General features: G+C 36.3%; 1 protein-coding gene across 9 annotated transcripts in view; it reads right to left on the reverse strand.

The window, feature by feature from the left end:
- Positions 1–361: 361 nt before the first annotated feature.
- Positions 362–17,204, reverse strand: part of RBFOX2 (RNA binding fox-1 homolog 2) — a 197,369-nt gene continuing 180,526 nt past the window's right edge. For 4 of the 9 annotated variants that reach the window (XM_087723134.1, XM_087723133.1, XM_087723131.1 and 1 more), the window contains 4 exons: positions 15,869–15,911; positions 7,862–7,950; positions 6,207–6,279; positions 362–4,905 (listed from right to left, as the gene is read on the reverse strand). In XM_087723134.1, the coding sequence (XP_087579260.1) occupies positions 4,861–4,905; positions 6,207–6,279; positions 7,862–7,950; positions 15,869–15,911 (250 nt within the window). In that variant the 3' untranslated portion in view covers positions 362–4,860. Of the gene's footprint in view, positions 4,906–6,206; positions 6,280–7,861; positions 7,951–15,868; positions 15,912–17,204 lie in introns of those variants that run through there. The other 5 variants (XM_087723138.1, XM_087723136.1, XM_087723135.1 and 2 more) reach the window with 2 other exon arrangements.

A 17,204-nucleotide genomic window follows, 5' to 3' on the forward strand; every position in this document is an offset into this window, starting at 1 on the left:
GTCCTATACAAAGCCAATAACACTACTTATGATACAATTCTATGCAAAAAATTAAGTGTTTTTAATGGTATTGCTTTTAACTTCTAACTTTAAAAAATCCAGTAAGCAAAATAAAAATCATGACTTTCAAGCATTACACAAAATACATTTTGGAAGGGTTATATAACTTATTATTTTGCCTAGACTTTGGGTACAATGGAATCTTAACCACCTGAACTGGGCTAGTTTTCCCTATCAAACATCATATTGTATGTCTTTAATCTATTAGATTTGTTTCTCATAATAAAACAGAATTACAGAAACATCAATCCATCCATGCATCCATCCATCCCAGTCTTGAAGGAAAACACAGAATCCAATAGATGGTGTTTCTCTTTTATTTAAAAACAGTGCTTCATTACCATTTGCAAAGGATGAAGAAAGACTCCACCTCCCTTGCTTAGAGTTTATAAAAGCCAGCAACATGATCAATAATTTATACACATGGATAATACAAAAAAAAAGAATAAAAGCTAAAGAGCTAACTACTCTGACCTTCACAATTCCAGCTACTTGATAATAATAAGAGTAACCCAATGAATACTGTATGGTTTGAAAGCTACTGTACAATATGATACTTGAACAGGGGGAAGGGGAGGGAATAGGGATGTTAGAGATTGCCACAAAGTCCTGGGATGCAGCTACTACTTTTCCAGAGTCAGTCAGGAAACAGGAACCTGGTCAAGCAGCCTGGGCATCCTGGGGAATGATCCAAGGAGAGGGGAGCATCTAATTACAATGCATCCTATGTCCCAAAATTACCTGGCAAGGGAGAAGTGCAATAGACACTGCACCAAGAGCCAAGCCAGTTCAGGGCATATATTAGATCTTCTTCTGACAAACTCCAAGAATTATCAAGTCAGCTTGGGTGGTCAGTAAAGTCTCTGTCATCTTGGGACTGCCCTACAGTTCTGCCTCAACTTTTATCATCATGCCAGGGTCATGCCCCAGGTATTTACAAACAGAACTCAAAACAAAACAAAAACAAAACAAAAACACCAAATTAAAACCTAGTAAGATTACTTTATCACTTATTCAATTCCAGGCAAAAAAAAAAAAAAAAGAGCTGCCAAAACGGTGACACATCACTCTACTGAATATATAGACTAAATTCCTTCACAGCTGCTTCTCAGAGCAACTGCAAAATGCACTTGAATATCCTGCTCCAAAAGAGAGAAAACCAAGTACCAGGCTTCTGATTTTCCTTTAAAGACGTCAATAATTAATTGACGTGAGGCAGACTACAAGTCATAATGAATACTTCAGTGGACGGCTTTAAGAAAAAAATAAAGCGGCAGCAAATCTGCTATTGCTAAGGAGCGGGCCATCACTCAATTTTCATTCTTGTTAACAGGCAGTGTTTAGGGTCTATATATCTAGAACACCTCACAAGAAGCTTCTAATTGTCCAAGGCTTGAAGTATCATCTGAACTAAATAACTGCAGAGGACTAGTGTTGGATTGTTTCCCCACCTTCGTGGCAGTATACGTTCTGCAAATTGAGCACTTATGAGAATTTGCTTCTCAGAAGAGGTGCCAGGGATACAGTCCAAATCTTGTGGTTATATAACCAAATAGGTAGGGAAAACAGCACACTGAGGAAATACCGTAAAAATATTAATAGTTTAACTCTGACTACCAGAAGACAGTTTGCCTCATTAATGGGAGATTTAGTTTCATTAGACTGTAAATAAAAACCTTAAAATAGGGTGGATGAATAGGGAATGGAGCAGAAAAGGTTGGGTTGACAGTAACAATAATATCACCCAAATAGTGTTTTATGCAACAATGCAACAACAACAAAAATCAAGTATACTGGCGTATACTACAATCATGTTTGAAATTATCAGGAGAAAATCAGAATAAAAACACACACAATGTTACATTGGTTATTCACCTTGTCCATTAGCAATTTTGCCTTCCTATTGTAAAACCCGTTCAGACAGTCAATACACTCCTAAGCCTCTTCTCCACCCCACCCCACCCCACTCCCCACTGCAATGGATTCCTCAGATGCTAGCATGCTAGAGAATGACATGCACATTCTATTTCCCAGGCTGCCTGCACACTCTTTTGCAGCACAAGACACATCCATCCCAATCTGGTCTTGAAAACTGAAGTGTCCTGCTATATATCTACTAGACATCTGTAAATGGAGGTGGTTGGAAGTGGATTTGTAAAGCCTTGGATTTGTACTACCATCTATGAAGATGTTTCAACTGTTCTAGAAATCACAGGGTAAACATCATCTTACTAAAATTTTGCTTCGTTGCAAAGTTAGTTCAGGCTTTGGAAAAATCAAGAGATGAGAAGGTATTTATAGGAATAGTGTACTTCATCACATATCTGTGTTTCACAAAGAGGTGAATGCTTTGTTCTTTCGTTTTATAGTTAAGGAATTAGACTAGAGACATTTCTTGACTAAAGATGCCTTGCAGAGCCAGTGATATTACTCAGGTGACAGCCAGGATGACTTGAGTGTCATTCCAGGAATGATCTGTAAAAGGACTCCACCTTTGTCTTTTAGGAGAAAAAAAATTAATAAAATTATGCAACTTGGAGAATTTATCAAGATTTAGTATTCAATCTTTCAAGTGTAAAAAAAAAACATTTAGTCCAAGAATTGTATCTTACAAACTGCAGATTATATCTTTTCTATGTCAACACAAGACAGTTGACAACTTGTTGACAGTTGTAATTCACTGTGGAACTCTGATGTCTCTTATTCGACAGGCAGAAGTAAAATCACATCCTCCTTGAGATGAAAGTAGCTGGAAAATTTGTTCTTCCTTCTTCATTTCCACAATTTTGTGACAGCTGTAATATTCTCTTCTCATTTTAAGCTGGATGTACAAAACAAACTTAGCAACTGTTACAGCAACTTGTCTTTTTAAAAAGTGGCCAACGGTCTAATAGTTTAGTGCCCCTTTGCTCAGATAAACTGACACTTCCATGAAGATCTCCTCTTTAGCAATCCACACAAATCTCTGGCAAGCCACAAGAGAACACAATGGCAGTGGAACTAAAGATGCTTAAGTTGTAGATGACTGGAACAGTGCACTTATGTGATATCACTGAAGGTTTTCAAATCTCCTTGCCCATTTTGACATCATTGTGGAGCAAAAGATAATAGGGTTTCATCTACCCAACTGCCTATTTCTAGTCGAAAAGTCCTCTGATACTACTTTAGTGCACTGAAGAAACAGGGAATTGTGCTTTTGTAATGGGTATGGCTTTAAAGTTATACTACACAAGATGGTACACTTAATCATAGTCAAAAGTCTGAGATGATGGACTTTTAAGTTAAATCTGTGGGGCGTCTGCAGGAGGTGTTGCAAAAATAACAACGGAAGAGTACAAGAATAAAAAAGGATCTCTTATGCTATTCTAATGTCTATAATTAGTGATAAAATATTTGAGAGCCTTGGTTTGCTTTTCATCCAATTGCATGCATTATGAATTTACAAGACTTCGGACCGTAGTAGAAGAAAGAGTATTCCAGGAAGATATTCCAGCATGAGACAATCTTCAGGCTTTCCGGAAGCCCTTTTTCAATTCCAAACTGGCAGTATTGACCCAATTAAGCAGTTTGTCTTTAGACGGGCAACCATTAAAAGACTCTGGTTGCAAATCAGAGTGAACATCAATTATGCCTTTATATTATGTTTAAAAATAGTTCATTTCCAGATACCAATGCTAATACAAGCATTTCCAAATTAGTGTTATGACAAAAGGAAGAAAAAAAATCCCCCTACCCCCACTGCTTGCCTTACTTTTCTGGTCCAGAATGCATTTTTTTTTTCCTTTTCATGCAATATTTTTTATAACACACTTGCAGCAAAGCTAACTACCACAGGGTGAAAAAGGAGGATCTTGTACAGTGGAGTATCAGAGTAGCCCTGGTGCAAGCTTTTCCCATAATCACTAATCCAGAACCTCAGAATATGTAGATCTTTGCAATTAAAATTTTGGTTTTTCTAAAGAAAAAAATAATAATTCCATCATAGCTCCAAATTCAATGGGTTATTGTCCCAAACATGCCTTCAGGAAAGAGGGAAGAGGGGAAAGAGAAGAAAACCAAAGCAACGGAATGATTAAAGTAAAGCCATGGTAGAATGGATCATAAGAATTAAAGGTAGGAGTTATGTATTCGTTACATGCCTTGTCCTCTAAAAATCATTATAAGATGAAGTCTTTGGGCAGCTTTGAGCAGTTTTGTCTTGAAAATTATAAAAAATCTTGATGCTGCTGGAGCAGTCCTGAGCCCATATAAGTGCCAGCTGGTGATAAAAGAGGAGGGTCTTTGTGTTTCCAAGGAGCATGCAGGTTCCAGCTGCAGGCAATCAACATTCACCCCCCCCCCCATTCCCCCAGTAGAGGGAGCTCTTCCTCACTATTCTGGCTTTTGGGCCTCAGACCCAGCAAAAATATCTACATATTCCTGACTACCTTCCATGATATTGAATCCTAACAGCCCTCCTTAGCACTATTTGTCTCTTTTTGTGTGATTGATAGGATAAACTATGCATATATAGACACAAAATGCATTATGTTTACCACAGTTAAAAACAAACAATTGAAAAAAAAAAAGATCAAAAAATGCACAATCTTTGGAACAAAAGAATTAAAGGCAGAAATTTAAAGGAAAATACATATTTAAAGAACATAGTGAGGTATAAAAAAGTATTTCTCTTGTTTTTTTCTTTTGTTTTCCTCCTCTTCTTGCTATAGAGTTCCTCTACTAGTAAATATTGCAATAGCCAGGCCTCATGAACTGGGGGGAGGGAGCTGTCCCACTTGCAAGGGGGGGGCTCATGTCACTTCAGTAAGGAGCGAATCGGCTGTAGCCACCTCGGTATAAACTTGCCTGCAAAAGTTGACAAAAAAGAGGAAATTTAGACTTTTTTTTAAAAAAAAAGAACAATGCATGTATGACTGTTTTCCCATGTAACCCCTGTGTGACTTAAGAAGCTGTAGAATTCTTCTTTAAAATGTTTCAACTGACCTGAAATTTGGGTGTCTGAAAATTTGGTGCCATATTTGTCTTCTGGATCAAGCACATTAATCCTAGATTATCCCTAACAACTTTTCTCTGTGTTTTCCTGAATTTGAATTTGAAACTGAATTTCTCTTTGTCCCTGGCAGTTCTTTTACTGTTCTTCTTCCTAGCCAATTTCTTCAAATTTAAAAACATGAACCTCCTGCAAGTTATCCTAAGATTTGTTTAAAATGCAAATCAGAAGATCTGCAGGCAGACTGCTCTATGATGGTGATAACATTTGAGAACATTTAACTTTGAAAAAGAAAGTAGCCAGGTCCAAGTCTTATTGCTCAGCTTGCTAACAAAATCAATGGGATTAATGAACTCCAAGTCCTTCAGCACCAGTAAACTCATTACCAAGGTTAAAATCAATTATTGGCTTCATTAGTTTAATTTGTAATTCTTCATTAAAACAGAAACCAGAACAACAGCTCTGGATACAAACAAAAGAATAAATTATCCCCTTTGATGTTAGAATGCCAATGCACGTGACTGGAATATGGTAATAAATCTCTGACTGTATTTGAGACCAAGCCTGGGAATAATATTATGTGCAGATTTCTCTTCCCATTTGGTGATTTGACCACAGCATTCCCTTTAAAATGGGACTGGTGGTTGGCATTAACTTTCTCATATCCTTCGTCCTAGCATGGTTTAGCAATTAACCAGTATCCTGAATATACTTTTTATTATACAACTTCTCAGACTATTCAACCACCCATACTGTAGACAATGTAAGTGACCCTCATTTAATGACCATTCATTCAGTGACTGCTCAAGTTAAGATAGTGCTGAACAAGTAGTTAAAACTGATCCTTACTCTTACAGCCATTGTAATTCCTGGGTTCATGTGATCACAACTTGCAACCTTCCCTGCCAGCTTCTGACAAAGTCGATGGGCAAACTGGCAGGAAGCTGCAAGTCACAATTAAGTGAAGTCCTTGATTAACAATGTCAACAGTGGCTGACCCTTTCATAAGCGGCATAGTCACATGTTGTTGCTTTATAATCATGTTGCTTAATGGCAGTTTTTCCAGTCCCTATTAGCAGTGTTAAGGATTGCCTGTGCTTCTTTGTAAAAGTATAAAAGGTAAAAGTCACCAAGGAAGAGGAAAAGCCTCACTTACCACAGCGCCAACTCCATAGCTAGCTGCAGGGGCAAGAGCATGGTAAGGGTCTGCTGTGTACACCCTGCCGTAACTAAAAAAAAAAAAGGGGGGGGGGGGAGAGATAGGAATTTAAAAAGTCACTTCAATAAGGATTTTTCTCATTAGAAGAAATGGAAATCTATGAACTTCCTGGCTTCACCCCACCTATACTTTCTTTTCCTACATATCTAAAGGATTTGTTTAAATCTCAAGGAATTATTGCATCGATATTCCATTGGGAAACCCCCATGTACTCATAATTTAATACTTTGAAACAAAAAGGCTTCATGTTGAAGGAAGCATGTTTCACATTATGGTGGTGGTGCTTGAAGATTGGCCTATCATAAATGTGTGTTGAGATTTATGCTGGGAAAGTATCTTTTGTATAATAGAATTTCACAATTTTAGATTGAAAAACATATACACCTATACTATTTATATTAAATTTGAGACAGCCGAAACTGATCATCCCCGGGAAATGAGTGTGAGTAATTCTTGCAGGAAAATGAGGCAGGCTTTCCATTTGAACAAGTGCTCAGACAGTATACCAAGTCCTTTCAGGTGCAACTTCAGAAGTTATATATTATCATTGTGGCAATAACACCAAAGAGGACACTGGAAGGTGTTTGAAGATGAAAGAGCAGTACAAGAATAAAAGTAAAATGTACCGTACTTTCATGCAAGGCTTTATTATATCATTCCTACTTATGACTCCTATCTGTCCTTAGATATAAGGCTTGCCATAGAAAGTGTTTTAGTTGCTTAGCCAGTGTACATAGCCTTTTCACGGGTACAAAAAGGCTTTCATTTTCACTTATCATTACCTTAATGACCAAAGCACCAAAAGGCAAGACAAAAAACAACGAAGGGAAATTAACCATGGAGACAAGCAACCAAGAACTGAGGAGAAATTTTGTAAGAGAAAAATCAACCAATGCAATAGCTTCCCTTCAGAAATTGTGGGAGCTTCATCACTGAAAGCTTTCAGGAAGAGACTGGACTGCCATCTGTCAGAAATGATGTAGGGTCTCCTACTTCAGCAGCGGGTTGCACTAGAAGACCTTCAAAGTCCCTTCCAACTTTATTATTTTATGTTCTAATGGTTGTGATTATAGAGAACAATTATGCTAAGCAACACAATAACTCCCAGAGGCCATTGTATGTACAAGTCAATGATGTCTTTTTTGTGTGTTCATAGATTATTGCCAAAATATGGAGCATAGTGTAATTCATCTTCAATGAATTCATTTCTCACAATTTTTAGCCATTTTCCCTGGACAGGGCACTGGAGGGGAAAAATCTGGTTATTGGTTGTGCTTGAAAACAGCACAAATTCACTTAAAAATGCCAGCAGGATTATTGATTGTTTTCCTAAAGGCAAACTACTGTTTTGTCTACAGACAAGGACAAGGTTGAATGCTGATCCTGATGCATGACTGCTATCTCTTTTGGAAACACATAAACCTTAGGCATATAAGAACTGTTTTTACTGAATGTTTCCTAGCCATAAACCTGGAGATCATGCTTTTGGCATTTGCAGGTAGGACACATACTGAAGAATATGAGGAAATGTACTGTACTTTTAAAACGGCATTCTCTCCAGAGACATGAAAACCATGCCTTTCCTTACATACCCATCACTGTAAGCTGCTGCAGCAGCTGCAGCAGCAGTGGCTGCTGTTGCAGTAGCGGGCTGCGCATATCTGTAGGCTGCATATCCACCCTGCAGGGGGAAAAAAAAGAACTGACTTTATAGATATCTTTCTCCTTAAACAAAGCAGAGTGATCTACACAACACAAGTACAGAGGAAATGTTTCAAACTGCATCAACTCCCATGTCACATTTAAATATGAAAGCACTCCCTGATCCTCATATATTTTGCTATCTTCCCAATGTGTTACCTGATGAAATCAAATGGAAAAGGCCTACACTATCATAGTACTTGTAGGTCAATTTATGAACAAGAATATCAAAAATAAAGATGCTAATACATCTCTTTAGTCCACCCTGATCATAATCAATATAAAAATAGGAGGAAAACATTGTTACCCACCGGAGTTGTCCATAATAAATCTTCCAAGAGGTTTCCAGGATTATAAATTCAAATCAAACACCCACACAAGCTAATGTTTAGGAAATGAATTCTATATATGGAAGGCACATTAAAATGAACTCTCCAAAACAAGTTCTTTTTGTCTCCAATGATCTAAGTACCATCTTCCTTCCTGTATCGTCTGTCCTGTAGTCTCTTCCTTGCCAATTCCTTCACTTAATTTAGAATTTAATGGCTTTAAATTCACTGCTACATCATGATCTTTTTTTTCTTGCCAAAATCTCTGTAATAGCTCGTCTGATTTTGTACATCAGATTGTAAGGCTTAACCTTTAAGAGTCTTCATTTAGCTACATATGGCCTTCCTTTTATTTTTGTCCTATGCCTGGGACATCATAATCCTGTCCCAGTAAAAGCCAATCCTCTTTGTTTCTTACATTTCCTATAACGACGGAAGCTGCCTGATGCTCCTTCCAGTTTTAATGATTTCCTATCTAACATTTATTTTTTTAAATAGGAAGCTAGTGTGGTACAAAGCAACAGGATTCGTCTTTTAAGAATATATCTGGGCTTAAAAGAAAGTATCTAAGAAACCAGAAATGATGAGTACCTACTTAGGGATTTGTCTTCTGATAAACATTAATGTGCATATATGTGTGAGTTGTAAACTTTCTTTCTTATTTACTTGGCTCATGTTTACCATGGCAGCCACTTAGTAAATGGGCAATCTCTCAAAACAATCATTTTTTGAGAATATTCATGACAAGTTCTCAAAATTACAAATTTGCCTATTTTGTCAGTCTGGCACAGAACTAACTTTAGTGAGTCTGCCTTAAACATAATTTTTAAAAGAAGAGACTGTGTTCAGCTATTCATACTGCAGAATAACCAGCATGTTTTACCTATTTTATCATTAATATCTGAAAACTTGTTTCCTTTTAATTTGTAGTTCAGCTGGATGCCGGGAGAATGAATTTATGAAACAATCTTGTTTTGGTGCTATATCTATTATACTGTTGCTTTAAGAATTGACCAGTGCAATCTTTATGAAAAGAAAGCAGATACCTAAACATTTCATTGTAAATCCAGGGCAGAAATACTGTATTTAAGATAACCAATGCAACAATAACAAGCTTGAAACTGTAAAAATCCTGTGCCTAGAAATCTCATCTAACATATAAGAAGACTTCACAGACTAAATCATGGTAACAAATAATTATAGTCTTGAAATTATATCAGTCAACAATTAGGTTTGATATCAGTCAACAATTAGGTTTGAACAATGTTAAAACATTAAAAGACTGGATGTTTTGACAATTAGCAAAAAAACCAAAACCTGTAAAACTGAATATTCCTCTGCAATTCAACCCCCACCCCCAAAAAACTCCTCATATTCAGCAAGCCAATCTTAATTGGCTCATTGCAATATACCGTTTTTCTATTGTTTCAGGCCCACATGGAATAATCAGCCTCAAGGGTATACAACCCAGAGAAGTAATTTTTCCCTTTCTTAATAGTTGTATCAACCATTAATAGTTGTTGTATCAGGTAATTGTAATTACTATTCCAAGTGTCTACTTTAATTAATTTTACTGAGTTCTGAATGTAGAAGAGGAGAAATTGGGAATGAAAATCCATGTGTTCATGGTATGAAACAAGATTTTTCATGAATGTAAACTACGTACAAACAAAGGGTTATCTTTTCTCTATCCAGCTATTACAGGGAATACTTTTTTATACAGTAATATGCTAAACATTATTAATACAAACCAAAAAATAAATTAAAAACAATAAATGCAGAAAGAAAATTAGAAAAGGAAAAAAAAAGATTATAGTAATGGGGAATCTATAGCAATTACTATAAAATATTGAGGCTCTTCTTCAAAAAGAATAGCAATCTTTAAAAATCTATTCTTTAGAGCTTTTGGAAAAAAGACAATGGTACACTTATACGGTTCTGAAATTAACCACCACTTCAAATCTCCTCCTACCACAAATGAATAACTGTTCTAGTGCTTCTCCTCATGATAGTCTCTATTCTGACTTTGTTTAGCTCTTTATTAATTTCATTCTATTGAGTATTAGTAGCTGAAGAAGAATTTTATTCCAAGGGGTTTTGCTAAAACTAAGCTTCAGACATAGTGGCATCCCTTTTCTTGATTAAAAAAAAAATCCAGATTGTGGAACTTTCAACACATCTGATATTCAGGCATGCTCAGATGTATTCATCTTGGTCTTTGGCAACACTGATTGCTGAGCAGATTGTCTCATAATGTGCCTGGTGTGCTCTATTCCCAACATAATTTTTTAAATTTGACATTTGAGATAATCAGCTGAGTTCAGCCCAACTGTGAATATGAGGACAAGATGCAGTTTGAAACTAAAGATGTTTTTTTTCAATTTAAATCATTTTAACTTGCATTTCTTACAAAGAAAAAAAGGACTGGAATTAGGGTGGGAAATGGTAAAACATTTATTAATTAAATGAAAATGAAAATAAAACTAAGCATGCTGACATTTGGAACTAAAAAACAACCAGCAAAGTCACCACGTTCAGACTCATATTGGCTAGTTCTATCTATCCCAGCATTCTCTTGGGACAGCAGTTTTGCCCTAGGCTCTACCACAAGCTCAGTGAAGTACACAGCCTCAATTACTAGAGCGTGCAGCCACAACGACCTGCTATTACATAAACAGTCAGTCACCACTGGAGTTAACATTCCAAATCTTAAACAATTCCCATCTACCCCAAAATAAAAAAGAAACTTCCCACCCTAGCCCTGTCCCACACCACGAATGTTAATAATTATAACAAGCAGTAACCCATCTGTTATATCAGAGAAGGGAACAGAGACTCCACTGAGAGATTTCGAGCAAGATATTAATATTTCTCAGCTGACTGCACAATAAACAACAACAAAAAAGGGAAAAAAATAATTCATTGGAAAAATGAAGCTAAAAATAGCCATTGTGTATTTTGGGGTAAGCAGGCATGGATACAGATGTGAAATTACTGTATTTAGAAAAATGTATGCTGTATATAAATGAATGATCATATCTATGTGATGAAACTTGCGTGGTTTTTTGATCTGTATGCACAAGACATTTAACTGGGTCAAAGAGGAGATGTAGAAATATCTTAACTAACTATGGAAATGAATTGCAGTGTTAGTTGAGATAGTTAGGTTTAAGCTGAAGCTAAACTAACTGCAAACAATCAAGGCAGTTGGGTCACCTATTCCTTCTTTTTCTATGCATCCCACTTTATCAATTTGCTGTTTGGCCCCCACAACCACTAAGAGATGCAAAGGGAGCAGAAATAAGACTGGAATAGAGTAAGATCCTATCCTATTCCTCCCACACACCCTCTCTGTGTGCATGGGAGAGAAAGACAGGAGCATGTAACATGAGGTGGTTAAAGAAACATAAAATGACCATTCCCACTCATCAGCAATTATGCGTTCCTGCACATGGGATTAGTCAATTAACCAAAGGGAGCAGCTGACATCAGCATGATGTCATCTGAACATGTTCATTAGATCTACATTGCATAAAATCAAGAAACAGAATCAAAACACATTCCTGACAAATGAACATGGACATTTAATTATATCAGTAGACGATGCCTGCTTGAAAAATTAGCAGATAAACTTCAGCTAGGATAAGAAAAAGCATAATGTGTACACATTTCCCCCAATTTACAAGAAATTAGATGTACATGAAACAGATATATAAATTCTGGCATAAGCTTACTCCAGAAAAGATTTTTGAAATTTTGAGTTGTGAAATTTTAGGGACTCCTAATTTGCCCTGTCAATTCATTTAAAACTCCATGGAATAAGTCCAAGCTACTTATAATATCCCCAGTTCCTGCCGCTTTGGCAGAAAAGACTTGCCTACTTACTCACATTTTTTTCCTCCCTTCCCTGCCTTCCATCTGTTTTATATTTCTCTGCACCCAATCAAATATTATTTAATTCACTACAGAATATTCCAGAATTTAGCAAATTTGTGTTAATCAGTAAAAGACACAGACCAGGACCAGTTCTTTCATATTTATCTGTATCTGGACAATAAAAACATATATAAACACATATAAAAATTATATGTTTCAAATCATATAATCTTTATAATAGGTGTCCCAAATTTTAATTATTTAGACTTGAGTTTTTCATTTTTCACCTTGAGAGGAAAACCTTCTCAAGAAGGCATTGTTAGGCATGTGATGACAGATTCTTTTGTCCTATAGGTAAGGCAACCCTGAGGCTCTGTTGCAAATAGAAAGGAGGAAGAGGTTGCTATAACATGACAGTGATCAAGTTATCAGAAATAGCCAGATAAAGGGAAGAGCCCTTCACTGCACAGCTGTCTTATTTCAACGTGGGGCAATAAATTAGAACAAGGACTGTCCAAGTGCTGCTTTAGTCAAGGGGGAAGATGGAGATTAGTTTCATTCATTTTGTCTGGAATTCATTTAAACTTGATGTGTTTCAGGTGCTGCTGTAAACATCTTTTATTAACCTTTCCCCCATGATATGTAGACTTGAAGAGATCTACAATATGCAACAGGTTTCCTATTTGTATTCTCAGCACAATGTTAGACGAGTACTGAAATGAAATCTACTTCTTTTCACAGTTAAGTAAATCGAAATAGCAGGTATAAAGGCAAACTAAAAACAAAAATACACCAAAACACATTTGATTTTATATATTCCAATAGGTTGATATTCAGTTGCATAGCTTGCCCCATGAGATATTTGTCAAGGTTCTCCATGTGTGCCTGGATGCTCTTAGAGTTTGGATGGAGAGGAAGAAGAGGTTGGCTGTGAATTTAGGAACCTTCCATTTCCAGGGAATGTCCATGTTTAGTTCCATATAAAATTGCATTTCCCAGGATTAGTGAATATATATTAAGAATCCTCCTGAAATCATAGTTTTAAGGAGCAAATGACAGCCATGGCATTGAGGGACTTTGCAGATTTATCTAGTATGCCAATTTCATCCTTTTCTGGGTTGAGAAGTCTTTCTCTTGGTCATCTCTAATCAGAATTATTGCAATGAGTTCTGCATGGAGCTGCTTTAGAAGATTATTCAAAAACAAACGTTGATCCAGAAGGTGGTATATAAACTGTTTTGCCTATATGCCAGCTCTATTTCATCAACTGCCCTGGTTATCAGTTGACATCTAGAAACAATTCAAAGTATTGATTGTCACACATAAAACTATGTGACTCAGGGCCTAGACAGCTAAGGAATTGTCCTTTTCCTTGGATTACCTCCTCTGATCTCACAATACAGCAGGAAATGAGTGGGTTTGAAAATTTATTCATAGGACATTGCTTGGAGATTCTCTTCTTGCTCTCAAATAATGGACAAGGTTTATTTCCAAGATGCAAGTTGCACAAAATATGCTTGCTTTCCATACATGTAGTCACGACTTTGCCAGAACATTTGCTCCTGTGTGACAAATATATAATGCTGGAACTGATGAATTTCTACTTCAGTTAATATTTGCAGGTGCTGATTCATACACTCATTTCTGCATCAATGTATGCATGCTAAAAAAATAAATCCTCATGTGTTTGGAAGCTTTTCCCTCAAAGTACTGAATGAACATTAATCCTAAATAAATACTTTTAACATCGTAAGATATATGCTTAGAAATTTTTTAGCATACTATCTAATTTGAGGGTTTGGGACAGTAGATTCAAATGTTGAAAACAAATAAAAAAAATAAAAATAAAAAAGAGGATCCCATCTATTCTAATAACAGACATAGACTGCAAACTCTTAAACATGAAAAAGTAAAATTCTTCAGAATATGCTGAAGAATATATTTTTATATCTATAAATAACAGCAAGAATTCCTCTTATTGTAGCAACTAGAAAATTACCCTGTGGTCATAATAGTTGCTACTGACCATGTTTCTGATCTGTCAGCATTTATCCAGGGAAGACTAGGTCAATAGAAAATGTTCTGAGAGAACTACCTGAAGCCATATTCAGGTGCAAGATTTAAACTCTCCCAGGAGACTAAATTTAAGAGAGACTTTCCCCATCCCTACCCCCAGAATGATAGACTTTTGGGCTGCATCTCCAACAGCAGAGTTCCAATATTAATATGAGCAAAAAATATTCTGCCACAGAGTAAATTTGTAAAAAATTGGCAGAGCACTCTTATCCTGTTGTGAAAACATTCCAAAATATTCATCACTGTAGTGCTTGGAGCTTAGCAGATGGAAAATGAAATAGGGGAGATGTCCTAGTTCTCCAATAGAAGAGAATATATGGAGCTCAAGGTTGAACTATGGAATCCTTGGTGCTCCCTGAGTTTGCAGACATTAGAATAGAATAGAACAGAATAGAATTCTTTATGCGTCAAGTGTAATTGGACACACAAGGAATTTGTCTCTGGTGCATCAGCTGTCAGTGTACATCAAGCAATACGTGATAAATCATGATCATAGTCATTATAAAAATACATTCATCATAAACATCATGAGTGCTAGTGAATTTAGGGTTTGCTTCCTGTTTATATATAGTAGCTTCTTCTGCCAGAGTTGTTGGGGGTATTGTTTTCTCCTTGGTAATTCTGATTAGGTAGAGTGGGTTAATGAAACATCTGCAAATAAACAATCAAGCTCAGAGAACACAAATATAGACAGTTTTTATTCTATAGCAAGCAAGGTAGGCATAGGGGAGATTGGGAGAAGCTAAGTTGTGGTCTACATTTCACCCCTTGGTTTGGTGATATGATGGAGAGTTGGGGAAAGCATGGCTTGCAATCTCACAAAACTGAGCTCCTCCACATGTTAGCTGATCTTCTTTAGGAGCTTTTTATGCTGGACACTCTCAAACTCAGAAATAGCTGGACTTGCAAGCTGGGGAGGAAAAATGGATCCAGAATCAAGAGTTCTCTATTCAAGGCGGTGGTCCAGGATCTGCAGAGTCTACACTTCTGTTTCAAAAGTTTAACTTGTAAAGACCTTTACTTTTGTTCTGTGACACCCATGAAATATTATCATGACACTCTACATTCTGCCTCTTGTTTAGAAGGTGGTATCTTGACACTGCTTATTATTGAGAGTTGCTGTATTTCAGAAAATAGTTGAGAGTCAATGATTTCAGTGTTTTTTAAAAATACCCTGCAATTAATGTGTTCACTTCTGTGCTTCTCTACAATAGGTTATATATTTCTAAAAGCACAAAGCATAGGACTAGCATTCCCGAGCTTTCTTTCAAGAAGGCTAGCAAATATGCTTTTAAGTATGGATAAGAAACACAAAAGAAAAGAAAAAAAAGCCACACATGCTTAAATTATGCTTGTCACGTACACAAAAAGTTCTCCTAGTTTGCTACCTACGTATGCTTGGAAAAACCTTCCTATATGTTATGGGATTTGTGCAGCACTGAGACAAATGAGAGTTTTAATCATATGCTCCCAAACATATCTTGGCCTTTTCTTTTTCTTTTTAAAAAGACTCTGTTCCCATCTCTAATTGGAACTGTTAGTATTAATTCATTTTTTTTCTTTATCCCACTGCAATCCACAATCTGATTGGTTGGCAGGTCACACTGGCACTCCTACCTGAGGTATTTTAGCGCTAATGATTGGTTCCTGTAAGACTATTCTATAACAGAACACAGGAAGAGCAATTCAAAAACACAGCTGTGGAGGGAAACAATCAGACACAAAAAACCCCAGCAAAGGGCTTACCAGCCTTTTCTTTCCTTAGGATGCAAGCACATGTTTCACCAAAAGGTTTGATCCTTTAGGATGACTGCTTTTGTGAAATAAATAAACCACACTAGTGGAAGCTGTGATCAAAGCTGTTACTTCCCACACTTACCCTCTGCACCCTGGGCCTGCATTTTTAATGCCAGGGAGCAATAAATCTTTAGATTGGAAATAAAGTAGTTAGGAATATTTGCCCCAGAAAAGAAAAGGAAGATATGGATAAGAAAATAATAGAAAAGCAAAAGATCTAAGCAGAGACCACTATTTTCTCTTTCGTATCATCTCCGTTCCATTAAACTGAATTTCATGGGAATAGTTTTGTTTAAACCTTCCTTCTTTCCTACTTTTAAGAAATGCTTTCTTCATTCCTCCCACAACAGTGACTTCCCCACAGAGGCAAGAAAATGAATTGCTGGTGAATTATTATGGAGAAACAGCACCCATTTGATTCATGCCAATTAAAACAGCAGAAAGCAGATGGCTTAGAATTATTGACCAAGATGTTACTATTATCGTTCATGTCAGTTAGCAATGAAAAACAATGGAGAAAGTTTGGTTCATCCATTTTGAGAGATGTATTTATTCTCACTAGTCTCAAAAGAATGAATATCTGAATATTTTTTTAAAAATATAATTTTAAACCTTTAAGTAAATATCAAGGCTAGTTTGCAATAGGGGACATTGTGCTGGAGTTGGGGAATTACCCAGCTGGATACTTCTTATTATATTATATACAACTCAAGGGATGGCCTTCATTTGTTTATATTCTCACTGCATCTCCTCTGTATGAGATAATAATGCAGCAGTGCTGGGAGAAAGGGGAAGAACAGCTATTTTTTTCCTACACAAATGACATAATGAAATCCAAACAAAGTAGAAAAGTGCACAAGCAATGCCTACAACAACTTGAAATAGATTATTATTATTATTATTGTTATTGTTATTATTATTATGTTTATGTTTATTAGGCAGAACTTCTGCCTAACTCACGGTTCTGCAAGGGAAATACCTTTTTTTTAAATATAAAAATTGATAGGCTAGATTCTAGAAGCAAGAGAAGATTGTCCCACATATTGTCTATATAATATGTCTTTTAATATGAAATAGCTTTAATAATAAACATATTACATTCATTATAAGATCATCACAAAGATCCCATCTGTTCTCTTCTACTGACATCACAATC

The sequence above is a fragment of the Thamnophis sirtalis genome, unplaced genomic scaffold (assembly GCF_051295495.1).
Source record: "Thamnophis sirtalis isolate CommonGarterSnake01/CBP01778 unplaced genomic scaffold, rThaSir2_p1.2 scaffold_9, whole genome shotgun sequence".
In the NCBI taxonomy this organism is placed as follows: domain Eukaryota; kingdom Metazoa; phylum Chordata; class Lepidosauria; order Squamata; family Natricidae; genus Thamnophis; species Thamnophis sirtalis.